Source organism: Prionailurus bengalensis, chromosome A2, assembly GCF_016509475.1.
Source record: "Prionailurus bengalensis isolate Pbe53 chromosome A2, Fcat_Pben_1.1_paternal_pri, whole genome shotgun sequence".
Taxonomy (NCBI): domain Eukaryota; kingdom Metazoa; phylum Chordata; class Mammalia; order Carnivora; family Felidae; genus Prionailurus; species Prionailurus bengalensis.
Genome location: NC_057348.1, coordinates 55,004,753 through 55,032,733, shown reverse-complemented (window position 1 = coordinate 55,032,733; position 27,981 = coordinate 55,004,753). Strand labels below are relative to the sequence as shown.

Genomic DNA, 27,981 nt, shown 5'->3' with positions numbered 1-27,981 from the left:
CAGTGTCTTCAGCAAATGGTGCTGAAAAAACTGGACAGCGACATGCAGAAGAATGAACCTGGACCACTTTCTTACACCATACACAAAAATAAATTCAACATATATGAAAGACCTAAGTGTGAGATAGGAAACCATCAAAATCCTAGAGGAGAAAACAGGCAGCAACCTCTTTGACCTTGGCCATAGCAACTTTTACTAGACATATTTCCAGAGGCAAGGGAATTAAAAGCAAAAATGAACTATAGGGACCTCATCAAGATAAAAAGCTTCTGCACAGCAAAGGAAACAATTAACAAAATTAAAAGTCAATAGAAATAATGGGAGAAGATATTTGCAAGTGACATATCAGATAAAGGGTTAGTATCCAAAATCTATAAACAACTTATCAAGCTCAAAAAGCCAAAAAGTCCAGTGAAGAAATGGGCAGAAGATATGAATAGACAATTTTCCAAAGAAGACATCCAGATGGCTAACAGACACATGAAAAGATACTCAATGTCACTCATCATCAGGGAAATACAAATCAAAACCACAGTGAGATACCACCTCACATCTGTCAGAATGGCTAAAATTAACAACTCAGGCAACAATACATATTGGCAAAGATACAGAGAAAAAGGAACCCTTTTGCACTGCTGTTGGGAATGCAAATTGGTACAGCTACTCTGGAAAACCTAGTGGAGTTTCCTCAAAAAATTAAAAATAGAACTATCCTACAACCTACCAATTGCACTACTAGGAATTTATCCAAAGGATGTAAAAATGCTGATTTGAGGGGGTACATGCATCCCACTGTTTATAGCAACACTGCCAACAATAGCCAAATTATGGACAGAACCCAAATGTCCTTTGGCTGATGAATGGATAAGGAAGATGTGGTATGTATGTGTATGTATATATACACATGTATGTATATATACACATGTATGTATATATACACATGTATGTATATATACACATGTATGTATATACACATGTATGTATATACACATGCACATACATACATACACAATGTATTATTACTCAGTGATCAAAAAGAATGGAATATTGCCATTTGCAACAAGGTGGGTGGAACTAGAGTGTATTATGCTAAGCTAAATAAGTCAGAGACAAATATCATATTTCATTCGTGGAATTTAAGAAACAAAACAGATGAAAATAGGGAAGGGAAGGCAAACTGTAAGAGACTCTTAAATACATTGAACAAACTGAGGGCTGCTGGAGGGGATATGGGTGGGGGGATGGGCTAAATGGGTGACGGGCATTAAGGAGGACACTTTTTGGAATGAGTATGGGGTGTTATCTGTAAGTGATGAATAATTGGGGTCTACTTCTGAAACCAATACTACACTGTATATTAATTAACTTTAAATAAATTAAATTTTAAAAAGAAGATATTTTGGAATAAATTTAACCAAGGAAGTGTCAGACTTGTACACTAAAAACTACAAAATACTGTTAAGATAAATTAAAGAAGAATGAGATAAATGGAAAGACAACCCATGTTCATGAGGGGCAACTGATTTCTGGGTGTTGATCTCTTATCCTTCAATTTCCCTTTGCATGTTTCTAGGAATTTTTTTTCCAAGTAGGCTATCTAACCTGTAGATGTAAAATGGTTCATATACTTCTCTTATATGTCTCCACTTTCATTTCTGATTTTAGGAATTTGAATTTTCCTTTTTTTTTTTTTTTTTTTTTTGGCAGTCTAGTTACAGTTTTCTCAATTTTGTCGATCTTTTCAAAGAACCAACTTTTGGTTTTGTTGGTTCTTTCTGTTGCTTTTCTGTTCTCTATTTTGTTTCTGTTTCTGCTAATCTTTATTATTTCTTCCCTTCTGCTAGCTTTAACTTTAATTTGCTCTTCTTTTTCTAGTACCTAAAGTGGTAATTATGGTTATTGATTTGAGATCTTTCTTCTCTCCCTTTTTTAAAAAGCTTATTTATTTATTTATTTTGAGAGATAGAGAGTGAGCAGAGGAGGGGCAAAGAGAGAGGGAGAGAGTGTGAATCCCAAACAGGTTTCATACTGTCAGCGCAGAGCTGGATGTGGGTCTCGAACTCACGAACCATGAGATCATGATGTGAGCTGAAATCAAGAGTGGATGCTTAACCGACTGAGCCACCCAGGCACCCCTCTTCTTTCAGTGTGGGTATTTACAGCTATAAATTTCTCCCTGACCGCTGTTCTCACTTTATCCCTTAAGTTTTTCATTGTTGTTGGTATATTATTCCTTTATTAGAAACTGGTGACACCTGGGTGGTTCACCTGGTTGAGCATCCAATTCTTGATTTTGACTCAGGTTGTGATCCCAGAGTCATGGGATTGAGCCCTGCATCAGGCTCTACACTGTGGAGCCTGCTTGGGTTTTTCTCTCTCTCCCTTTGCCCCTCTCACCCACTCATGGACTCTCTCTAAAATAAAAAAATAAATAAATTGTTAATGAGAAATTACTTCAACACCTGAAGACCAAACTACAACAGAATATTCCATAGGTTCAAGATTTTAAGACATTCTGGAAAGAGTTTTCTGTAAAGTATATCCTTTCTGTGGCATGGCATCATCATTCTTTAAAAAAGTTACTGGAAAGGCATCATTTTCACCATCACCTACATAAACCATTCATGTATAACTCACTCCCTCTTGTAACCGTTTGTCTACCAAAACTACATTTTGCAAATTTTTTTTTGGAACCTATTGCAAGAATGAGCATGATAATTTTTCACAGAGAGATGACAATTGCTATCAAAAGATGTTGGATTTATAAACATATTGTCTAACACATCATGAAAACTGGTAGCTTCTAAAACCCCATCCATGAAGACTGAATTTGAATCTGAAATAATGATACAGCCAAATTTATCCAAAGTTCACCAAGGCATTGATGTCACTGCTCTTTTCATCTTTTCTTATACCTTCATCTCCCAAATGCTTAAAGACTCTGCCCATAAATTCTGTCCAAAATCCTTTTTCATAAGAATCTTGTAGTTCCATAGGAAGCTTTTTCTCTGGAGCACACTGTACAATCCATGCATCGCTATTGTCATCTGTGATTATATTGTCAAAGTCAAAAACGAGCAAAGTTTCATGGTTCCAAAAGCAAATTTGGGTCACCAGTATTATTACTGTGTTCCTGTGTGGATGATTCTTTGAGCACTACGAATTAAACTGACTTAGTATTTCTAAGACAATTTTACTTCAGAATAGAGCTTACATTAAGCAGTCATGACAATCTTCAGTTTTAAACACCAGCCAGATTCTGACCAACATCACTCCTATTCTATATGCAGGGAAGAATGTCTTGTTTTGGAGCAAAGAAACAGAGACTTCATAACTCCAGCATTATTACAGTGGAACATCTGACAGAAAACCTATCAGGTCGCCTTGAATGTAGGAGTAGGCACCTAGTTGGGGGTCATTCCCTGTGAGGTGCATGTTGGAGAACAGGAGCAGCAGGCTCGGCTGGGTCCCCAGGGCTTCTCACTGACCTGGGCCAGGTGTTGGCAGCATTCCTGGCCTCTGTGCCATTCCCATGGACTCTGTCCTCCAACCTCATTCCCGTGTCTTATCCTGTAAGTTTTGATGTGTTGTATTTTTGTTTTCACATCTTTCTAATTTTCCTTGTGATTTCTTCTCTATCCATTGGTTGTTTAAAATGTGTATTGTTTAATTTGCACCTGAGAAATTTCCAAATATCCTTCTGCCATTGATTTCTAGTTTCATTCTGTTGTCCGAGAAGATACTTTCTAAGGTTCCAATCTTTTAAAATTTATTGAGACTTGTTTTATGTCCTAACATATTGTCTCTATCAGAGAATGGTCCTATGCACTTGAGAAGAATGTGCATTCTGCTGCTGTTGGGTGGAGTGTTCTGTTAGGTCTAGTTAGTTTATAGTATTGTTCAAATTCTGTTTTCTTTATTGACCTTCTGTGTAAGGTAGTGAGGTAGTGAAGTCTCCAACTTTTAACTTTTTAAGTCTCCAACTTAAAACTTTTTCTATTTTTAATCCTGTAAATTTTTGCTTTATATATTTTGGGGCTCTGTTGTTAGGTGTATATATGTCTATAATTGTATCTTCTCTAGGTATTGACCCTTTTCTCAATACATAATGTCCTTATTTGTCTCTTACAGAAATTTTTAAAATCTGTTTTCTCTGATACCAGTATAGCCACCTCTGCTCTATTTTGGTTACTATTTGCATGGAATATCTTTTTTCCCATCATTTGACTTTCAACATAGTTGTATCTTTGGATTTCAAGTAAACCTCTTATAGACAGCATATAGTTGAATTTTTTTTAATTCATTCTGACAATTCCTGCTCTTTGGTTGCAGAATTTAATCCATTTGTATTTAATGTAATTGCTGATATGAAAGGACTTAATTCCACCATTTTACTATTCGTTTTATATATGTCATTTTTTTGCTCCTCAGCTCCTCTATTATTACCTTCTTTTGTGTTTAACTGATTTTTTTGTAGTATTCCATTTTTATTCTTTTCTCATTTTCTTTGCCCCATATTTTTTAGTTATTTTTTTAGTGGTTACTCTTGTATAATGGACTTTAATAGTGTCTCCTAAAAATTTATGTTCACTAGAACCTCAGAATGTGATCATATTTGGAAATAGGGTCTTTGAAGATAAATTAAGATGAAGTCATTATTGGCTTCCAATCCAATGACTTGTACCCTTAAGAAGAGAAAGCAGGGACCACAAAGAGGGAAGAAGACCATGTGATGACTGAGGCAGAGATTAGAATTATGCATCTATAAACCAAGGAATGCTGAAGATTCTTGGCAACCACCAGAAACTACAGAGAGGCAAGGAAGGATTCTTCTCCAGAGCCCCCAAGATCATGGTCCTGTCAGCACCTTGGTTTTAGACTTCCAACCTCCAAAACTGTGAGAGAATAAATTTCTGTTGTTCAGGTTATCAGGTTTGGCCTGGATGTTATAGCAGCCCCAAGAAACTAATACACTTGAGTATTATAATTGACAAGAAACCAGTTTGAATTAATACCAACTTAGGCTTAATAGTATATAAAACTCTGCTCCTATACAGCTCATCCTTCCTCGTTTATGTTGTTATCAGAAGTTACATCTTTATATGTGCATTGAGTGCCATTAACATAGATGTACAATTACTGTTTTGTGCATTTGTCTTTCAACTTATACAGGAAAAAAGAGGAATTATAAATCAAAATATAATACTGGTTTTATATTTACTTATATAAACACCTTTACTGGTGTTCTTTTTTTCTTTGTATGGCTTTAAGTTGCTGTCTTTCACTTCAGCCTGAAGAACTAGCATTTCTTGTAGGGTAGGTCTACTAGTGGTGAACTCCCTCAGCTTTTATCTATCTGGAAAGCCTTAATTTCTTCTTAATTTTTGAGGGATAGTTTTTTTCAATATAGAATTCTTGGTTGGCAGTTTTTCTTTCAGCTCTTTAAATATTCTATCCCAGTTCCTCCTGGCCTCCATGTTTTCTGATAAGAAATTGCCCTTAACCTTATTAAAGATCCCATGTATATGATGAGTCTCTTTTCTCTTGCTGATTTCAAGATTCTCTCTTTGTCTTTTGGCAGTTTGATAATGTGTCTCAGTGTGACACTCTTTGAATTGTTCTCCTTGGAATTTGTTGAGTTTCTTGATTGTGTAGATTCATGTATTTCATCAAGTTTGTGGAACTTTCAGTCATTATTTCTTCTAATATTCTTTCTTCTCTTCTCTCTCCTGTCCTTCTGGAACTCCTGTTAGGGATATGTTGATATGTTTGATGATCTGCCATAGGTCTCTTAGGCTCTGTTAAATTTTCTTCATTCTTTTTAATTTGTGCTTCTCACACTGAATAAACCCAATTGATCTATCCTCAAGTTCACTGATTCTTCTGCTTCAATCTGCTGCTAAATCCAGCTAGTGACTTTTCGTTCCAGTTATTGTACTCTTCAGCTCCAGAATTTCTATTTGGTTACTACTTATGATTCCTATCTGTTTATCTCTTTTTCCCCCATTAATGGGAAACCCGTAAGAGGTTGAACCCCAGTGATAACCACTGAAAGTCTTCTGTCTGGGCACTACTGAAATTCCTACAGTAGCTGCCCACACCATGTTCCTATTTAGCTGAGACCAGTGCTTCTTGGAGTCACCTTAGTAGGAAATGAGCAGGGAAACATTGCCTGCTCTTCTAGACTGATCGTAAGGGAAGGCAGCCTGACAACATTAGAAATATCACTGGCTTCAGAATTCAGGTCCTTGTTCTGCCACTTCCTTGTGGTGTCACGTGGGGAAGATCATTTCTCTGGTCCTTGGATTTCTCATCTGTAGAGTGACCAACTTGTCCTGGTTTGCCTGGGACTTTCCTGGTTTTAGCACTGAAAGTCCCACGTCCCAGGAACCACCCCCCACCCGCACCCCCAGACACAGAGGGACCCTACTCATCTCTGAGATGGAGATAATACTACCTACCACAGGGTGGTTTGAGGAGTAGAAAGAAGATACAAGAAGGCACCTGGGGCATGGTTGGGTTCCATAGTCATTTAGTTGTTACTTATGCAAAGTGCAGGGAGGGTCTTTGAAGACTGGGAATGATGCACCAAATAGCTATCATTTTGACATGTAGACTTACTTTCCATCGAGCACCTGAAAGCAGAACCCGGAGAGTTTTCTGCTAGTTCTCCTTGACCATTTCTGCCAGCTATCCTTCTGGAAATATTGCCATGTGTCAGATCCCCACGTGCTGCAGAGGGAGAACCATCACCTGCCTCTTTAATGACACACCCAGCTTCTCCTTTCTGGCTCTGTTCAATGCTGAAGGCCAGGGCTGTGTTCACTACAACCTGAAGGCCCGGTGAGTTGGTTGGGGGAATCCTGGCCCCATAGAAGTATCTTTGATGGTGACAAAGGGAGGCACCATGGGAAAAGGAGGGCCCATCAATGTCCAGAGGTCTAGGAGGGCAGTGAGACAGGGTTAAAGTAGGGCCTGCAGGGTGTAGGTATTTTGATGCCTGACCTTTGCTTGCTGGATCCATGTCATAGCAAAAGAGAGGGGCAATTCCCAAAGTCCTACTCCTCACTTATACCCCCAGGGCACTAAGATCTTGATTGTTGACTTGGATGGAATTCCTAGAAGAATTACTTAGTAGAGAAAATTTTTTTATACCAGGAGTAAGTGAAGGAGAGGCCATGGGTACCACTTCCGTGGGGTCTTTTAAGAGAGGCACATATTCTTGTCAGCCAAAAGCTGATTTTATTTTGGCCTTTCATGAGGAACTGTTCTCAGAAGGAATGACTCTTGCATTATAGATGTTCCATTTCCCATTTTGTCACCTGTATGCTCCAGCTTTTGGGCAACAGGACACACATTCTATTTCTTCCCCTGTTGGATGTGGCCTGAACCTCCATCATCTCTCAGACCTGCCCTTTCTGACAGACATTCCAGTAGCATCAACAGGTGAAAGGGCCTAAGACCACATTAGGCAGAGGAAGTGAGGCTGCCTGCTGGACTTCATGGTTCCTTCAGCCCAAGACAGAGTCTCAGAGCCCTGCCTTCCTGTAGCCTATAGTGATGAGGGCTTCTTTCAGGGGCCTGGCATCAACTTCTCACCTCTGAATTTCTCCTAGCTGTCCATTTGTCTTGGTCTTGGATGAGGAAGGTGGGACCACCAATGACTACAAGGGCTACGTAGTCCACAAGTGGAGCTGGACTTCCAAGACAGAGACTTTGCTCTCCCTGGAATATCAGGTGGGCATGGACAGCACAAGTGGGGTGGCTTTGGCAGTCTTCCTCAGACTGCCCAGCATTAAGAGTCATAGGGCTACCTGTAAGACAGGTGCTTTTCCCTTAAGGAGCTTATGGTCTCATTCAGAGTTTCCCCAGTTGATGAACAGTGGTTGGGAGCTGGCTGAGGTAAACTTTTCATCAGTCTACAGTAACTGTTTGCTGCCATACTGACTTTCTTAGTAATATCCCTCCTTTTTTATTTTTATTATTTTTAATATTACTACATTTTGATGGTTAAATTCCCTTCACTTTATGAAATAACTGTTATAGTAGTTGCTGTCTTTATTTTTGATGCCTATACATGGCAATAAGAAAAGTTAGCAATTCTATGTTGGTCTTCTCAGCTTCTGTTTTTATAATGTTACTATGTCATGAAAGTCAAAGGTGGCTGACAAACACAAGCCCTTCTTTATTATTCATTTGATTACTCAGACAGCCACTCATCAAAGATTCATTAAATAATAAATTAGTGTGGAATTACTAATACTAAATAATAATGATAAATCTAATTTATTAATAAAGCAACTAAATGTGCTTGTTACTTTATCTAGAGCAGACTTTCTCATCCTTGGCAGAACTGACATTTTGGGATAGATAAGTCTTTGTTATAACTATGCATTGTAGGATATTTATCAGCATTCCATCAGATGCCAGTACTACCCACTCCCCAAACTGTGACAACCAAAAATATCTCCACACATTGCCACATGTCCCCTGGAGGAGAAAGTTGTTATTGATCGAGAATCACTGATCTGGGGGTAGAAAGATCAGCAAAGCCCCCCAAGGAATCCCAAAGTCCAGGAGAGTAATAAGAACACAGGATAGAGAAGAATAAGGGCTGTGAGAGAGAAGAAACAAGCTCATAGGGTTGGAATTCAGAGAAAGATCACAGAACATAGAATACACTCAAGGTGGCCTGATATTTAGAGCCTCAAGGTAAGGATTATGGACAGAAGTACTCTAGGAGTATGCAGTGGGGCTCAGACACCCTACCCCTAATTGTCTGTCTTGTGCCCTTTCTGTTCATCCTCTAAATTGGCCACTGGATTCTCATCCTTGTATCCTAATTCCCATAGATCACACCTCTGCTCAGAAACATTCAATCTCTTAAATATATCTCATCTTTCCTATTAGGGAATAGGCCTGAAGTGTTCTCCCTCCTCTCTCTACCAATCTAAATTTCCCCTCCTTCACAGCCCTGCTCATACTTCCCCTCCATCATGGCACTGCAGCCCACATCCATTTGCCTCTTCTCATAGTACTCACAGTCTGGGTTAGTTATTTGATAATTAGTCATGCAGTGAAGAGGTCCTCAGCTCTGGTTGCTTATCAGAACCACCTATGGAACTTTAAAAAATGCAGATCCCCAGGCATAGCCTCAGAGAGATTCTGATTCAGGTGGTCTTTCAAGAATGCTAGATTTCTGTAGTTGTCACAAGTACTTCTGATGCTTGGCCAGGTCTGAGATTGTCAATCTAGGGGTATATTGAATTGTTGCCTTAATATTAAACTTTTTCCAGCTCTATGAAAAGTTTATAATCCATAAAGATTATAAATTGGTGGCAGACAGGCACCATGTTTTATGTATCAGTGTGACCAAGTGGACAGAGAGCTGGAATGAGAGTCTAAGAAGCCATGTGTAGTGCCAGCCTTGCCGACTCTGGCTGTGAAGCTTTGTGAAAATCACTCAGCTCCTGAGTATTGGTTGCCTCATCAATACAAAGTGCTTTTGTGAGAACTAAATAAAATAATGGCGAGGAAGTTGCTTTGACATCACTAAAGTGTTTTGGCAGTATAGTTCAGTTCATTGTTTTGTCCCCTGGAGCTGCATCTAGAAATGCATAACAAGGGCTAGTGCAGTCAGGAGTGGTCTGAAAGATGAGGTGTCCCTTGAATTGTAATGTGAACATGTGTGCATATGATTCATGTAGATAGAAGGAAGGGAGAGTATTCTGAGTAGAAGGAATAGCATCTGTAAAGACTTGGAGTTGGGACTCTGTATGGCATCACAGGTGCTTCTTGGGGCACCTGGGTGGCTCTGTCAGTTAAGCATCTGACTTCGGCTGAGGTCATGATCTTGCAGTTTGTGAGTTTGAGTCCCACGTCGGGCTCTGTGCTGACAGCTCAGAGCCTTGGAGCCTGCTTCAGATTCTGCGTCTCCCTCTCTCTCTGCCCCTCCCCCACTCATGTCCTGTCTGTCTGTCTGTCTCTCTTTCTCAAAAATAAACATTAAAATTTTTTTTAATAAAATAAAAAGTTCACAAGTGCTTCTTGTAAAAGAAAGAGGGAGCAGGAGGTGTATCTTCTGTGGGGTGGAGGTAAGAGGTATTGTATGTTAGGCTGAGGAATTTGCTTATTGTCTTGCAGACTGCATTGGACAGTTTGTTTTCACCCAGATATTTACCATTTCCAGGGTTTTGCATTCCTCTGAAAATCCAAGTTTCCCCATAGTATAATTTCTCTTCAGCCTGAATAAGTTCCCTTAGTATTTATTGAAGTGTGCAGATCTGCTGGCAACAAATTCTGTTTGCTTTAATGTGAAAAAATATCTTTATGAAAGGATATCTTTGCTGGGTGTGGAATTCTGGGTTAACAGAATTTTTTTTTCCTTCCAGCATTTTAAAGATGCTGTTCCACTGTGTATATCCTCTAAAGTTTATGATGAGAAGTCTGTAGTTACTCAAATCGTCGCTCATTTTCTCTAGCTGCTTTCAAGATTTCTTCTTTAATTTGATTTTCTAAGTTTGACTATGATGTGTCCAGGTGTGGTTGCCTTTGTTCTGTTGGAGGTTTACTTGAATTTGTAAATTCATGTCTTTCACCCAATTTGGGAAATCTTCTGTCATTATTTTAGGGGAAAATGTGCTCAATCTCTCTCCTTTTCCCCCAGACTCTAATTATGTTTTTTTTAATAGCTTTTAATATTGTCTCAATATACTCCTTCTTTCTTCTTGTCCTATTTTCTTCTCTTCTCAGATTGAATAATTTCTATAGATCTATCTCCCAAGTTCATTGATTTTTATTCTGACATCTTCATTCTGCTATTATGCTAATCTAATCCTGTGAATTTTTTTATTTCAAATATGTATTTTCCAGTCTAGAATTTCCATTGAGGTTTTTTTTTTTATATTGTCTATTTCTGTGCTGAGATTTCCTATTTTTTCCATTATTACAAACATAATTTCCTTGGCTTCATTGAGTACAGTTAAATTAGCTGCCTTAAAGTTCTTGTCTAATAATTTCAACATCTGGGACATACCAGACAGGATTGGTTATCTGTTATTTTGAGAATAGCTCACACTTTACTAGTTCTTTACATGTTGAGTACTTTTGGATCACTGACATTGTGTACATTATCTGAGGATCTATGGATTGTGGAGTCTGAATTCTGATGTATTTCTCTGAAGAGTGTTAACAGTTTTGTTTTAGCAGGCAGTGAACTTGGTTAGACTCACGTCCCAAACTTTGTCTTACCACAGTGGGCAGGAGCTCACATCTCAGTTCAGCTTTTCTGATTCCCTAGCAGTTAGCTGTCTTGAGTCTTCACTACTCATGCATGGTTCAGTGATTAGCCAGGGATATGGATGGTTTATTCATAGGATTTGGGCATCTATTTCTTTGGCACTGTCCCTTCTGGAATTTTTTCCTTACTTTTTTGTGATTATAATTTCCACAGGTTTAGTCCTTTGGTTCTCTGGGCCAGAAAGATGGTAGGTGTTTTGGCCATGACTGCAGTTTGCCTTCAGGCTAAAACTGTAGAGTGGAAATTCATCCCATGCTAGCCCTTTCTTTTAAGTTTTGATTCTTCAAAATTTGCCTGCTTTTGTTTATTCATCAGAGCCTTTGGGTCATTGGGGTTTTTTTTGTATTTTTTTTCAAGTTCTGTGGGAGGGTCAGCCTGTTAGGAGCTGACTCAGCTATACTGGAAGTATAGTATAACCAGCCGGTTAGTTTCTAAGTTGATGGCTGGCATGGTTTGTCCAGCATTTGTGTGGAAAGCTGACTAGTAAGGGAAAGATCAGTGGATGGGATAGTACAAAGACTGGTTATGGAGTTACCAGCCAGGTCTGACACGATGAAGGGCAGCAGCAATATATTTTAAAGGAGCCATTTCAATAGAAGGATTCAGTGACATTCAGGCACAGGCTATAGGGATAAATGAGAGGAAAGAGAAGTATAGATGACTCCACAGTGGAGTATGTGCTTGGGTGGAAACAGAAATTTCTGAAGGATCGGACATCAATATAGTTTTAGATGTGCTGATTTGGCTCAGTGCCTTTTGTGACCTAATCCTTGCTAAGGGTGAGAGATTAGAGAGGACAGATATATGTGATAGACTGGCTCATGAACTCCCAAGAAGATGAGCAGTGAATGAGCTTGTAGAGAAATCATCCAGGAAGCAGGGATAATAAATAACAGTTGTACTGTGCTAAGACTTGTGCATGTTTTACCCCAGGAAATCTGCTCAGTCCCCTAGGATAAAGCTTCTGTTACTGTCCCCAGGCTCGGAGAAGCCAACCAATTTGCCTAAAATTGCTCCTCTGGTAAGTAGCTACACTGGGATTTGAACTCTGTCCAGCTGTAGCACTTAAGCTGTCAACCACAGCTCTCTACTACAGTCTCTATAAGGAGAACAGGAGAGGGTAGGGTTTTTTCTTAAGTGGAAGTGATCAACAAATTTGAAGATGTCAAAAGGCTTGGCAAGAAGACAGCCGTGGAGTAAATATTTTCTAGGTGCTGGAGAGTACTAGCATTCAGACTGCGGAGTATAAGGAAGGGATTCAGTGGTGAGGAAATTGAGTGTAGACCTTGGGGCCAACAAGTGGGATAGTAGAAGTAAATGGAAGAAGCAAAATGAAGAGTATTTGCTTAGTTCAGAGGAGTCCTTGGGTACATGTAGGTCAGGGACTTTGAAAATGGAAGAACACGTCACCACACAGGTACCTACATAGGTAGGGCCACTGTGTATACATAACTCTCTGTACACATGAACCAGGGACCTCACACTGGAGTTGTGCTGACACATCCTGACAGTATCTGCTCTTGTGTGTGATGGGTCATTGTCACTTCCATAATCTTTATCTCATTTGAACCTAATATTAGCCTTTCACCTATTTCCTGTTGAGGAATTTGAGCTTCAGAGAAGGTCAGTAGTTTGCTAACAGAGGCAGAACTCAGACTTACTTCTAGAACACAAAATTCTCAGAAAGGAGTGAGTTGCTATAAAGGCAGCTCATCCTCTCCCTGTTCCTATCTGGGATTGCTACATAGAAAATCCCACCCTTTTGGAAGTGATTTTAAAAAGGGGCGGGGGTGGGTAGGTTCCTTTGGCTCCTCTTCAGGGGAAGAGTAGTGACATATGTGGTGATTGAGGGGAGAAGACTGAGTATGTGTGGCTCAGCCCCTGCTGGGTTCCCTTTTGTCATCTGCCCACCCACCTGTGGAGGGGTGCATTCTGATGCCTCCTGCCATGTTGTCAGCTTCCGGAGGCAGCTCTGCATGCTCTAGACCAAGGTTCATAGTCAGAATTGGTGCTTGGGTGGACATGTTGTCTGATTCAGATATAGTGTAGGCTTATGACCCAAGCTGCATTTCCACCCAACTCTACTAGAACCAAAGCTGATTCGCCTGTAGACTCCTATGTCTCTTTCACAGTTGGTTCCAAGCTTGGGCTGGAAAGTGAAGGGGCAGGGGTAGGAAGGCATCAGTTACTTTTTCTGCCAATCCCCCAAAGAAAGACTGACATTCTTTCTTCTCCATGAAAGCTAAATTCCAACATAAGAACTGGAAAGATCTTACAGCTATCTCAGTCCCAAGCCAGGAGGGATTTTATGCTTTGTGGAGAGTAAGGAGTGGGGTATGGATAATAGAAGCAGAGATCCACTAAGTATTGGTTTCTTCATCTTCAGGTGAATGAACAAATTAAGCTGACGGTTCTGAGCCAGGACTCCATCATAGTCACCTTCACCTCCCTAAATGAGACAATAACACTCTCTGTTTCAGCCAACAATTGTCCGCATGGAGTAGCGCAGGATAAACGGGTAAGCCAAAGCAGACCAGGTCCCCAGGGCTGACCCCAGGGTATCTCAATGTGAATTGCCACCCCATATTTCAATGCCTATGCTCCTCCTCTTCCTCCACCCCTGCCCTAGGCAGGGCGCTACCTCTTTCTCTGACTAATGGACTCCTACTCATCATCATTCACTACCTGATGTTAGTACCATCTTCTCCGTGAAACTTCTACCTGTTAGAAGTCTTTCAATTGTGATTGTATCCAATGCAGATTGGCTTAAACATAAAGACAGACTGTATTGGCTCAGTAAACTGAAAAGTCTATCAGTAAGCAGCTTTAGGCACGGGTGAATTCAGGATCTCAAATGATTCCATCAGATCTTCCCATCTCTTGGCTCTGCTTTCCATTTTGTTGGTTTCGTTCTCAGAGAGTTTCTCTCCTTATGGTAACAAGATTGTCATGGGCATCTCTGGGCTTGGTATTCTATGAGCTTTGTTCTTCCTAGGAGAAAGAGGGCTTCTCTTTCCTAAGTGCTTCAGTAGAAGCACCAACATTGCTGCCTCTGCTTAAAATGGCCCCCATGGCCAGGAGCGCATGTTGCTCTCGCAGGCTAGGCTCAAGTGTCATGTCCATCCTGAGAGCCAGGGCATGATCAGCCCCAGGTATACCACCTGCATGATGGATGAGTCAGGAACATCATGGCGCTGTTACCAGAAGAGAGAGAGATGATACTGGAATGAATTACTACCAAAGTGTGATGATGACCCTCTCCACCACCCCCTTTCCCATCCCAAGGAGAGTCTACCTCTCCCTCTGCTCGGCCCTCCCAGTCATGACTCATCTCTATTCTAGCACTCCTTTATTTGTAAGCCTATCTACTCTGCCAGATTGGGAATTTCTTGTGGTTCCTTCTGATGTCTGTTTCACCAGAGCCCCAGCACAAGGACTGCTTCAAATTAAGTACTTACTAAGTATTTGTTGGTGGGTGAGCAAACAGTGGAGACTAGAAGCTCACTTCTTCCATTTGCTGTGTCTTCATGGATCTTTATATGTACCTGGTCCCTAGTCAACATTGTGGAGCGAGATTGGAGAGGATAGAGAGGACACAGTCCCTGATCCCTGAGGGGTTTACAGTCTAGTAGGGAACAGTTGACATATACCTTGACACTGGGATAACCAAGGGCTCATTAATGGAGCAGACCACTTGCATTGCACAGAGCGCTTTGCTGGGATTCCACTGGGGAAGCCTCCTTGGAACAGTAGCAGGAGGACCACACCTCCCAGTTTCCCCAGGGCCAGTCTCAGTTTATACCTGCCAGCCCGGAGGAATTGTTAATAGCATCCCCTTTCACTCTCAATAGTGTCCAGGTTTGCATGATCAGTTATATGACCATCCAGAGGGCAGTTCACCCTCCCCATGTTCCTCTCTGGAGCTGAGCAAGGCTCTTGTGCCGCAGGGGCATTTGCCACCAAGGCTCATAGACTCACAAAGCTGACAGAGCCCATGAGGAGAAGCCAGCCCAAAGTTCTCACTTTACATGCAGACATGGAGGCAGGCATTTGCTAGGGGCCCATGCTATTTGAATAAGGCACAGAACACCTGTGTTTTTCTTGGAAGAGAGCATTGCACCTGTTTTTCACTGCCTTTTCATTTCAGCAGGATTTCAACTTCATTAATTCATTAAGTAATTCAGTAAACATTTATTAGCACTTGCAGTGTGCCAAGTTGGCTGCAGGGATGTAGAAATGGAAGAAATCTCACTCCCTCTAGTCTCTAAGGTATCTTTGGTCTAATGGAAGGGGGCAAAAGCTTCAACAACCCGCTGTAATCCAGCCAGATTGGTGCAGTGTGCTAGGGAGGGGGCACTGTGGGAGTCACTGGGGTACCAGGAGAGAGTGTGTCACTTAAAGGGGCCTCATAGGAGCACCCAGGAAACTCAGATGCCTGTGACTTCAGGCTGCACTCATTACTTCAAAGAGCAAAAGAACCCCAGGGTTCTGACTCCATCTGGGCTAAGATGACGATCATGCTTATTGATGAGTCCACCCTGCCCATTTGGTTCCATGCTATTACTCTAAAAGTTGCTGTTATGTGACTAAGTACACATGATATATGAGGTCATATGTCTATATTTCTTAAAAAGCTTTTTCAGCTGTGTAAAAAAAAAAACGTGAGCTTACTTTTCTTACCAAAGGCAACGGGTATTAGAGAATTGTTCTTTCCCATAAAGTTGCAATAATGCTTCATTTTCCTGGCAACCTCTTGTCTGGCAATTGCTGCAGCCTGGATCATAGCTGAGAACCAGGATGTAAGCAATTAAAGAACCCCATGAATAGCCAAGCCAAGAGAGGTCACTCTATGTCCAAATACCAAACATGCCCTCTGGGACTAGGAAAGCCCCTTAGTAATTCAAGTCTTGTTTTGTCTTACCTAAATGCAATCTTAGAAGCTAGACCTAGAAATCCAGAAGTCCACGACAGAGTCCTGTCTAATATGGTAGCCACAAGCCACAGATGGTTACTGAGCACTTGCAATGTGACAAGCCCAGATGGAGATGGGCCATAAGTGAAAATGCATGCTGCATTTCAAAGACTTGGCATGGAAAGAAAATGTAAAAATTTCTCATGAATAGTTTGATTCTATGTTAAAACCATCATTTTTTGATATATTGGGTTAGATAAAATAGTTATTAGGATTAATTTCACCTTTAAGAGCTTTTTTATGTGGCTACAGGAATGTTTACAACCACATGTGTAGCTTTTATTTTATTTGTGCTGGACCATGTGGTCTAGAAGGTGGCATCTTCATAAGGGAAGCTCACAGAGGCAGTTTGACAGTGTGGTAGAAACCTGGAAAGCTATTTAAAAGGACATCATAACTCAAAAAGCACAATTGTCTTGGGGACATTTAGCATAGGGATAAGCAGACCAATACATTAAAACAGCTTCTGAAAACAGTGCTGTGTTCTAGTCTATAGTCATTGATATTGACCAAGAAGACTGACTTGCCATAAAAGTGACAAGGTAATAACCCCTTCTGTTTGAGAACACAGATTTCTGACTAGACAAACTCCAATAAATGAGGAAATATCAACTTTATTGTAGGTAACACAATTCTCAAATGTTGACTTTAGCTGCCAAGTTAAGCATCTTGGAATATTTTTACATGAAATCCTAAGGTCCAGAAAATTGGTTCATCATAGATTCTTGGACCATCAGAGCCGCAAGGGGCCCCTGAGAACACTTGCTGATTGTGAAGGCTCGCCTAGGTTAGGAAGGGGCCATAGAGCCTTGGGGTAGTCCCTTCCCTTTCTGGGACTCAGTGTCCCCACCTTTATAGTGACATGTAAGGGCCTGCCTGGCTTCCACACACTCCCATCCTGGGACTTTTACAATCCATTCAACCTTTTGTAGGTCTGTGTGTTTGGGGCTAGTTATGACTCATCAGCAAAATCCATGGCAGTCTAGAAAAGCTGAGGGTGGGGATTAGGGTGGCCTCCTCCCACAAAGTTCCCGTCACTGAGAAGCTTGTTAAATGGCTTCCCCAGACACCCATCACCTTGGAAGGAGCCACCTATCAGAGTGACAGGCAGGATGGCAGTCCTAGCTTTTACAGCCCTGCAGCCAGGCTTCTCACTAAATATTTCTATCAAGGCAGCACTTTGGAAGTGAGGCAACACCTCAATTTAAATGTTTTATTAGCCCAGAGTGCCACCTCAAAACCTTATTGGAAGCAGGCTGAGTATAAATTACAAATAAATAAATAAAATTAGCCCAGAAGCAGCAGCTGGGGCCAACAACCAGAAGGATGGTTGAAGCTTTGCTATTAATTGGGGCATCCTTTACAGAAGTCCTGACTGCAGGGCAAAGAAGAATCTATAGACTGACTTCGTCACACTTCAGAAAATCTGTCCCCCATCCATCCCATTCTCTCTACTTGAGGCTTCAATTCCACTGAAGAAAATTTTTTCTGCAACTGCTCTGTATTAAGCAGGAGATATAGAAAGCAAAGATCCTGCCTTGGAGGGGCCAGTCACATTGAGAGATAAAGAAAGTACAAAATGGCCAGGCCCAGGGTGGAAAGGACAGCAATGGGCCCTTATGCTGGTTTAGCATGGAGAGCACTTCCCCTGGCTGAGGAAATCAACAAAGGCTTCCTGGAGAAAAGGTCAGACCCCGACTGTCATGAACTCCGAGATCTGAGCCTCATTCCACATGCCTCTGAAATGCTGTAGCAGAGGTAGAGGTTGAACGGTGGGGCAGCCCCAGCAAAGGCCTCGCTGTCCTACAGAGGGCCTCAGAGCCAGAATGGCTTTTCAGGGTAGTCCCGAACTGAGGCAAGAGGCCTGGGCCTTTGTGCCCTACAGGAACCAATCTACGTAAGCTTGATCACAGTTTCTCATCTGAGATGTCCTGGCAGCTGTAGGGGACAAAGGGACTCTGGGGAATGCATATAGAGGGGGACTGGCAGCAAGGACTCCAAAGAGGCCCTTGTCTATCTAGTTATTCATAATGCAACAAGCATTAATTGAGCACCTTCTGCATGACAGGCACTCAGACACCAAAGAGACCAAGATCCGGTCCCTGCCCTTGAAGAGCTTACAGTCCAGTGGGGGAGACAGACTCATATGCATCCAGTTACTTCATAAAGGGCTAACTTTTGACTTCAGGCTACATAGAGAGCAAGGAACAGTTTTGCTTCCTGGAGGGGAGCCCTCCCACAAGGGGACATTTGAGTCAGGTTGGGCTGATGTGCAGGAATTCCCTGAGTGCAGGGGGAGAGGGCTGTGTCCCAGGCAGAGGGGACAGCACATCCTCCAAGCTGGAGCAAGGCCTAGTTGTTGGTGGGCTGAGCCAATGGCTCCTGGGCTCCTGGCGGGGAGGCAACAATGCTCTCCCCCTTGGCCTCTCCCCAGCTGCTGACCCGCATGGACGACAAGATGTCTAAGATGAGCCGAGCCCTAGTGGGGATCAAGAAGCGGTTTCAAAAGACAGTGTCACAGTTTATGAATTCTGTCTTGTTGGCAGCAGGTAAGGAGCAGAAAAGTAGAGTGATGCCTGTCAGATAACTTCCTAAATCCTGAGTCACCTGCAAGGCATCTCTGAGGACAGCTTTTTACCACCTGGGGAGGTGGGTGGGCAGGGCGACCTCCTCATCAGTAGATTGGGTAACAAGGCTCAGGCTCCCGAAGCAAGGGTACTTGCTCAGGGCCGTGTCTCAAGTAGTGGTGGCCTTTGCCACCTTCAGTTTTCTGAGCATGGTCCCATGTGTCCTCAGTGTCTCCTGTAGTTGTCTTATTTTCCTGGACCTCCCATCATTGTTCTATAACTCTCTCTGTCCCCATCTGGTTCACCTTTCAGCTCTCCCATATTGCCCGTCATCCATTTGTAGACCCTGTTCCTCTCCTTGCGGACAATCTCAGTATAAGGGAAAAAAGCAGCCAGTTCACCAGTCTGTCCTTGTTAGGCTACAGGGTTCCCCCTGGGGCCAGCCTGGTGACCTCAAAACTGCTCCCACATCTAGACTTTCTTCCTGCTGTTGGGCCTGGGGACAGAGGAACAGTGATTTCCATTCCATGCCACCCTGGCTGGGCACCAGGGGGCTGTGTTCCAAGGAGTTTTTCCTCATCCCTAAAGACTCAGTTCAACTGTACTCCTCCTCCAGAAAGCCTTCCCTGGTTCCCTAAGCTGAATGAGTCATATGCTCCTTTGGGTTCCCACAGCATATGTAAAATGTGCTCTAATTATAAATCTTACTACCTAGCATTATGAATAGTTCTTTGCTTGTCCATCCCCCCTGTATCCCTGCTAGGAGTTCTCAGAGGCAGGGAACCCTGTTTTGGGTCATCTCTATATGTCTAGCATCCAATAAACATCTGGTAAGTGAATGAAGGAATGAAAGGTCCTGGGCCTCAGAAGTTTTCAAGTCTAGTAGGAGAAGCAAAACAAGAATACAAATAAACACAACAAAGAAAGTAGATGGAAACTACTTAAATCTGGAGATATAGGGAACAGCATTCTCAGGGAAGAGAACAGCATGGATGCATTGTATACCCAGCCTCTATGAGTGCTGTGGAGGACACAGAACTGAATGAAATGCAGGCTCCTTGGCAGAAGAGGGATCTCAGCTGGGTCTTGACAAATGAGTAGAAATAAGATTGATTTGTTCTTACATTTCAGCCAGTATTTACCAATCCACTAACTGTACTGGGGTGGAGTTCTATGCCAGACAGCAGAAGGGAGGCAACCTGGCTTGTGAGTGTGTGAGAGTGGAGGAGTGGAGAGGAAGATGAGCTGAAGGGCTGCTCATGTGCAGAGCCTCATAGCAGGGCGGGGAAGGCCGGGCCATGAGGGAGAGTGACAGCCATGTCTTCTGTTAACAGGCCTATTCACCATAGAATACCCAGTTAAGGAAGAGGCACAAAGCAATCGAACCAAGGTAAAATCGGGTACCTATGTCGAGCGAGGCCCCAAGCCAAGTTTATACTCAGAAGTCCTTTTATTACGATCTCGGTCAGCCCGACCTGAATCCTCAGTTGGAGAGTCTTCGAGGGAAGAGCATGGGTCCGTTTCCGTGAGCCCCACTCGGAGGAAGACCATCAAGACCCAAGCCAAAGCCATGATCACACCCAGGTAGGCTTGGGCCTTCATTGCTTCTGGCCTCCATGTGTCAGACATGGTGATGGGCGGTGGGCACACCATGAAGAACGAAACAGATGAGGCCCTTCCCTCTTGGAGCAGAAATTTTAGGGGTGTGAGAAGATAGACAATAAATACAAGAAGAATTGAAGTCATTTTAGGTAGTGATATAGGCTAGGAAGAAAGTAAATCAGGGTCACCTTAAAGCAGAGGTTGGCAACGTAGGGCCATTCACCAAATCTAGCCCCACCGCCTACCTTTTTATAAGTGAAGAAGAGTTTTTAGCTTTTTAGATGCTTAGGGGGGAAAGATCAAAAGAAGAGTATTTTATGACATGTGAAATGATATAAAGTTTAAATATCAGGGTCCATAAGTAAGGTTTTGTTGGAATAGCCACACCCACTCATTTACATATTGCCTGTAGTTACTTTCCCTAAGACAGAAATGTTGAGTAATTATGACTAAGACCATCTGGCCTGCAAAGACTAGAATATTTACTATCTGGCCCTTTATGGAAAATTTTGACTAATGCCAGGAGTGGAGAGTGACTGGGAAGTCTGGGTAAGGTGCTAAATTAGATAGTCAGTGAAGGCAGTTCTGAGGAGGTGATATTTAAATGGGGACCCACGATGGGCATTGAGGAGGGCACCTGTGGGGATGAGCACTGGGTGTTGTATATGAGCCATGAATCATGGGAATCCACTCCCGAAACCAAGAGCACACTGTATGCACTGCATGTTAGCTAACTTGACAAGAAATTTAGAAAAAAAAGACTAATTTTTACTATATTACCTTAAAGAAAATAAATGAGGAACCATGACGAGAAATAGGTAGGCACAGAGAAGGACAGGGAAGGGTTAGCAGGCAGAGGATAGAGCAAATATAGAGACCTGTGACAAGAACAAGTTAGGTATGTGCTAGGGAAAGTAAGAAGGCCAGTGAAGAGCATGTTGATAAAGAGGGGAGATGGCTGTAAATTGAGGACAGAGAGGTAGCCAAGAGCCACATCAGGTGACCTTGTTAGTGTTATAGGAAATCATTCCATAACTTTAAGACAGCAAGTGACACCATCAGATTTATGGGTTTTTAAACTTTAAAAAATAGATAAAATACATGTCTTTTCTATTTTTCTATTTTAATTTTATATACTATCAATTAATATATATTTTCTATATATATAAAAATACATAAAAATGAACAAATCCTGAGTGTATATAGCTTAGTGCATATCACAAAGTGAACATACCCTATAATCAAATCAAGGAATAGAACATTACCAGTTCCTTAGAAATACCCTCTTGTCCCCTCCCACAGCTTCCTCCCCAAGGGGAAGAGTTCTAGCTTTGTAGATTAGTGTTTGTGTTCTTTTTAACTTTATTGAAATGGAACTACAGTATTCAGTATGTAACTGGCATCTAGCCTCTTTTGCTCAACATTATAATTATGAGTTGTGTGTAGCAGTGTTTTGCTCATTTTCATTGCTGTATGATAACCTATTTTTGAATACACTACAAATTATGCATTCTAATGTTAATGGATATCTGGGTTGCTTACAGTTTTGGTAATGGCAAACTGCACTAGTGTTAGCATGTGTCCTTAATTATTGTTGGTATATGCCTGGATGTGATATTGCTGTCCTAGGGTGGTAGGTACATGTCCCACTTCTTGTGGGACTGCCCATATTCTAGAGTGGTGGTATTGAGTGTCACTCCCACCAGTTCCAGTGGCTCCCCATCCTCACTAATGCTTGACATTGCCAGTCATTTTAATTACAATATGGATTTTCATTGTGTTTCCCTGGTGACTGTCGAGGTTGAGCACCGTTTTGATTGTGCATTGACCATTTTGTATATTCTCTTTTATAAGGTGCCTGTTTAGCTCCCTTGTCCGTTTTTGTACTAGTCATTCACCTTTTCTTGATTTATATTTTGGAGTTCTTCGTATGTTGTGGGTACAAGACTTTTGTCCATTATACACGTTGCAAACGATCTTACGTTTACTCTGGTAATGGTGTCTATTGAGGAACAGAAGTTGGAAAATTTTAATGTCCGATTTTCAATATTTTTCTTTATAATTAGCTTTTTATATCCTATTCAAGAACTTTCCTATTCAGAGAACATGACAGTATTCAACAAAGTAACTTTCCTAGTTAACTTTTTTGTTTTAACTTTTACATTACATCTGTCCTCCACTTGGAGATTTCTGTAGTGATGTGAAATAGGAGCCAACTTTTAATCTTTTCCATCTATATCTATATCTATATCTATATCTATATCTATATCTATATCTATATCTATATCTATCTATCTATCTATCTATAGTTATCTATATCTGTCTTACTGATCCAGCATCCCCTTTTGAAAAGATTGTAACTTCCCTAAGCTTTTTGGTGCAAAGTTTGTCACAAATTAAGGGGCTCTATGTGTATAAATTAGAGGACGTTTTCTGGACTCCTTATTTTGTTTCCTCTTTTTCCAGTCTTTTACAAATACCAGGCTCTCCAATTAATTATTATAGCTTTATAACAAGCATTGATATACAGCAGAGTACGTACTAATACTTTGTTGTTCTAAATTGTTTTGCTGTCCCTTGTAGTTTATATTTCCATATAGGTTTAGAATCACTTTGCTGGTAAAAAATGTATCTTGGCATTTCAACTGGATTGTTAATGTCTTTGTAATATCGTAGTATTTCAATCTGTGAGTAGTATAGCTTTTTATTTATTTATGTCTTCTCTAATCTCTCTCTGGTTTGTAGTTTTCAACACAGAGTTATGTGTCTTTCATTAGGTTTATTTTAAAGTTTTTAGTAGTTTTTGTTGCTATTATAAATTATGTTTTTAATTTAATTTTTTAATTTGTTGCTGGTTATATAGAAAGGCAGTTAATTATATTACAATTTAAATTTATTTTTCATTTACTTACAGTAAGCTTTACTCTTTTTGGTGTATAAGTCTATGAGTTTTGACAAATGGATGGAGTTGTATAACCACCACGATAGCCAAGACATAGAACAACAGAACAGTTTTATCACCTCCTACCCCCGACACGCACAAATTCCCTCATGCTGCCCCTCTGTAGTCAAACTCTTCACTCACCCTTAATCCCTAACAACCACTGACCTGTTCTTTGTAGCTATAGTTTTGTATTTTCTAAAATGTCATATGAAAGGAATTATACTGTGTATGGCCTTTTGAGTTTAGCTTCTTTCACTTAGCATAATGCATGGAAGATTTATTCATGTTGTTGCATGTATCAACAGTTCATTTCTTTTTATTGCTGAGTAGTATTCTATTTCAGGGGGCCCCTGCACTACTCCCACATTCAGAGATTTACCAGAACTCATGGGATTCAGCATATGGAAGCATTCATGTATAAGGTATTATAGTGAAAGGATACATGATAGGATCAGCAAGGGTAAAAGACACAGGTAGAATCTGGATAAATCCATACACAGACTTCTTTATGCTCTCTCCCTCCTGTGAGGGGATGCACCAAGCAAGCTCCTTTCTCTAGCAGTGAAAAATGTGAAAATGTAGTAATGTATGCAATATCTCTGCCCAATCATGCCCATTAAAGACTCAGAACCCAAGGTTTTTATTGAGTGATAGTCACATAGACACTCTCTGCCTAGCAAATATGAAAATTCCAGACTGCTAGAAGGAAAGCAGGTGTTCGACATAAATCACATTGTTTACACAGTGTGGGCATAGCATAGGAAATGGTTCAAGTGCCAGGTTTCTAGACATCGGCAAAGGGCCAACCTTGTAAGCAGGTCCTTCTAAAGATAGTAGCCTTCTATGTTAACTCTTTTGTGCATGTATTACATGGCCTGGATGGATAAAAAGATAATTTATCCATTCACCTATTAAAAGACATTTGGAATATTTTCAGTTTTTGGTGATTATGAATAAAATTGCTGTAAATACCCAAGAACTTTATGTGATCATGGGCTTTCAATTTACTTAAGCAAATACTTAAGAGCTAGATTGCTGGCTCTTAGATTGTAAATCTATGTTTAACTTTATAAGAAACTGCCAAACTGCTCAAGTAGCTGTACCGTTATACATTACTCTCAGCAATGTATGAGGGTTCCAGTTGCTTCAAATCTTTGTAATTGGCATCCTCAACTTAAAAAAAATATTTTACCCATTCTAGGGGCACCTGGGTGGCTCAGTTGGTTAAGCGTCTGACTTCAGCTCAGGTCATGATCTCATGGTCCATGAATTCGAGCCCTGAGTCGGGCTCTGTGCTGACAGCTTGGAGCCTGGAGCCTGCTTTGGATTCTGTATCTCCCTCTCTCTGATCCTTCCCTGCTCACACTCTGTCTCTCTGTCAAAAATAAATAAACATTAAAAATTATATATTTTACCCATTCTAATAGATGTGCAGTGATATCTCATTATCATTTTAATTTGCATTTCGCTAATAACTAATGATGTTGAGCATCTTTCCATGGGCTTACTTACCATCATTTGGTAAAATGTCTGTTCAGATCTTTTGCACATTTTCAAATTGGGCTATTTGTACTGTCAAGTTTCGAGAGAGTTCCTCATTCTGGATATAAGTCCTTTATCAGAAACTTGACTTGAAATATTTTTCCCAGTCTGGCTTGTTTTGTTTTGTTTTGTTTTGTTTTGTTTGAGCAAATTTATTTTGATGTAGTCTAATGTATTTTTTTTTCTTTTCTGGATTGTGATTTTGGTGTCATGTCTAAAAACTCTTTGCCTAAGCCAGTGGTTCTCAACCAGAGACAATTCTGATCCCCAGAGGACATTTGGCCATATTTTGAGAGTTGTTTTTTTAAGTTTATTTCTTTATTTTGAGAGACAGTGTGTATACACATGCGTGTGCACACACATGAGTGAGCAGGGGAGATAGAGAGAGAGAAAGAGAATCCTGCATTGACAGTGCAGAGCTTGACATGGTTTCTATCCTACCAGCTGTGAGATCATGACCTGAGCTGAAATCAAGAGTCAGATGCTTAAGTGGTTGAGTCACTCAAACACCCTGGAGACATTTTTTAATCGTTACAATGTGAGAGGGATTGCTACTGCTATCTACTGAGTAGGGGTCAGAGATGCTGCTAATCATCCTACGATGCACAAAACGACCTGCACCACCACACACAAGAAAGAATTAAGTAGTCCAAAATGTCAGTAGTGCTGACTGAGAAAACCTGGTCTAACCCAATGTCACAAAGTTCTCCTTCAAAGTTTTATATTTTTATGTTTTGTATTTAGGCCTATGATCTACTTTGAACTAATGTTTGTTTAAGGTACAAAGTGCGGGTTGAAGTTTATCTATTTTGCATATGGATATCCAGTTGTTCGAGTGCCATTTTTTGAGACGATGTCCTCTTCTCTGTTATGTTGCCTTGGTACTTGTGTAAAAAATCAATTGGCCATATATGTGTGGGTTTCTTTTTATTTTCTTAATATGGTGAATTATGTTGATTTCAAATGTTGAGCCAGCCTTGCATTCCTGGGATAAACTCCACTTTGTCATGAGGTACTATTATTTTTCTCTTTTGCTGGATTCAATTTACTAATATTTGGGGGAGAAGTTTTACATCTATAGTCATGAGGTTATTGGTCTGTAGTTTTCTTGTAATGTTTCTGTCTGGTTTGTCAGGGTAATGCTAGCCTAATAAAATGGGTTGGGAAGTTTTTCTACCTCTTCTATTTTGTGTTGAATTGTTTTGTTTTTTTTTTTTTTTTTTTCTAATTCACCAGTGAAACCATGTTGCCTGCCATTTTCTTCATTAGAAAAATCTTTAAAACACACTTAATTACTTAAATAAATACAGGACTATTCTGGTCATCTGTTTCTCTTGAGTGAATTTTGATAGTTTGTGTCCTTAAAGGAATTGACCCATTTCATCTAATTTATTGAATTTATATGCATAGAATTGTTCATTAATATTCCCTTATCATCTTTTTAATGTCTGTAACGTCTTCAGTGAGAGCCCCTCTATGATTTCTAATGGTTATTTGGATCTTCACTTTTTTATCTTAGTCAGTTTGGCTGTAGTTTTGTTAATTTTATAACCTTTTCAGAGAATCAGCTTTTAATTTTATTGATTTTTCTCCATTGTTATTCTGTTTTCAATTCCATTATTTATGGCATTTATTTTTTATCTTCCTTCTGCTTGTTTTGTGTTTAATTTGCTTTTTACAGTTTCTAAATTGTAAGCTTGGATTATTGGTTTGAGGCCTTATTTTCTAACATGTAAGTATTTAATTCTGCAAACTTCCTTCTAAACGCTGTTTTGCCTACATTCCATAAATTTTGCAATGATGGATTTTAATTTTAATTTTCATTTTGTTTGAAATATTTCCTAATTTCCCTGTGATTTCATCTTTGGTACATGGGTTATGTAGAAATCCAATCTCTAATTTCCAAATCTTTGAGAATTTTCTAGATATCTTTTTGTTATTGATTTTAGTTTATTTCTGGTGCAGAGAACATATTTTGTATGATTTCTGTTCTTTTGATTTGCTAAGGTTTGTTTTATGATCCCTGAATATGGTCTATCTTGGTAAATGCTACATGTGCACTTGAAAAGAATTGCATTCTGCTCTCGATGGGTGGAGTCTTCAGCAAATCTTTCAATAGAGGATCATTTACAAATGTCAATGAGGTACAGTCATAGAGTTGTTTAGCTCTTCTTATCCTTGCTGATTTTCTGTCTTCTTACTCTGCTGGTTACTGAGAAAGGAATGTTTATGTCTCCAAGCATGATTGTGGATTTTTTTGCTTAAATTCCTTAAAATATGTATAACTGTTGAAAGCAAAAATTATAACATTTTTGAGGTGTTTCAATCTATGTTTTCAATATCTTCAAATTGTATCATATTTTTGTTTCATAAATCTTGGACCCATGTTGTTAGGTATAGCACATTTGATTCTTTTAACATTATGTAATGTCCTCTTCAGACCTAATAATTTTTTTTGTTCTGAATTCTACTTTGAATAATAATAATAATAATAATAATAATAATCATCCCACTTCAGATTTCTTTCAATTAGTGTCTGGTATAACTCTTCCATTGTTAATTTTATTTTTATTTTTTATCTTTTGTTTGTTGAAGTAAACTCTAGACCCAACATGGGGCTCAAAATCACAACCCCAAGATCAAGAGTCACATGGTCTTCTGACTCTGTCAGCCATGCACCCCTCCATTCTGTTACTTTCAATCTATCTGTATCTTTATATTTAAACTATGTTTCTTGTAAACAGTGTATAGTTAGGTCTTGTATTTTTACCAATATGACACTCTTTTAATTGGTGTATTTAGACCCTTTACATTTAATTAATTATTGATATAGTTAGATTTATGTCTACTATTTTATTTTTCTGTTTATATCCTGTTTTTGCTTTGTTTTTGTTTTTGTTCCTCTCTCTTCTCCTGCCTTATTTTGAATTACTTGAATATTTTTAGTATTCCCTTTTAATTTGTGTATTGGCTTTTTAGTGTATGTCTTTATGGTTTAATTTTTCTTTTTTAGTATTTGCCTTAGGATTTACATTCTACATGCTTCACCCTAAAC

At 40.1% G+C, this 27,981-nt stretch overlaps 1 protein-coding gene and 1 pseudogene across 2 annotated transcripts in view; one reads left to right on the top strand and one right to left on the bottom strand.

Annotated features, from left to right (window-relative positions):
• Window positions 1-27,981, top strand: part of CA2H3orf20 (chromosome A2 C3orf20 homolog) — a 105,408-nt gene that overhangs the window by 32,930 nt on the left and 44,497 nt on the right. For both annotated transcript variants that reach the window (XM_043588213.1, XM_043588212.1), the window contains exons 9-13: window positions 6,691-6,843; window positions 7,617-7,737; window positions 13,686-13,817; window positions 18,706-18,820; window positions 20,173-20,422. In XM_043588213.1, coding sequence (XP_043444148.1) covers window positions 6,691-6,843; window positions 7,617-7,737; window positions 13,686-13,817; window positions 18,706-18,820; window positions 20,173-20,422 — 771 coding nt within the window. The remainder of the gene's footprint in view (window positions 1-6,690; window positions 6,844-7,616; window positions 7,738-13,685; window positions 13,818-18,705; window positions 18,821-20,172; window positions 20,423-27,981) is intronic.
• On the bottom strand, window positions 2,437-6,104 carry LOC122486486 (annotated as a pseudogene).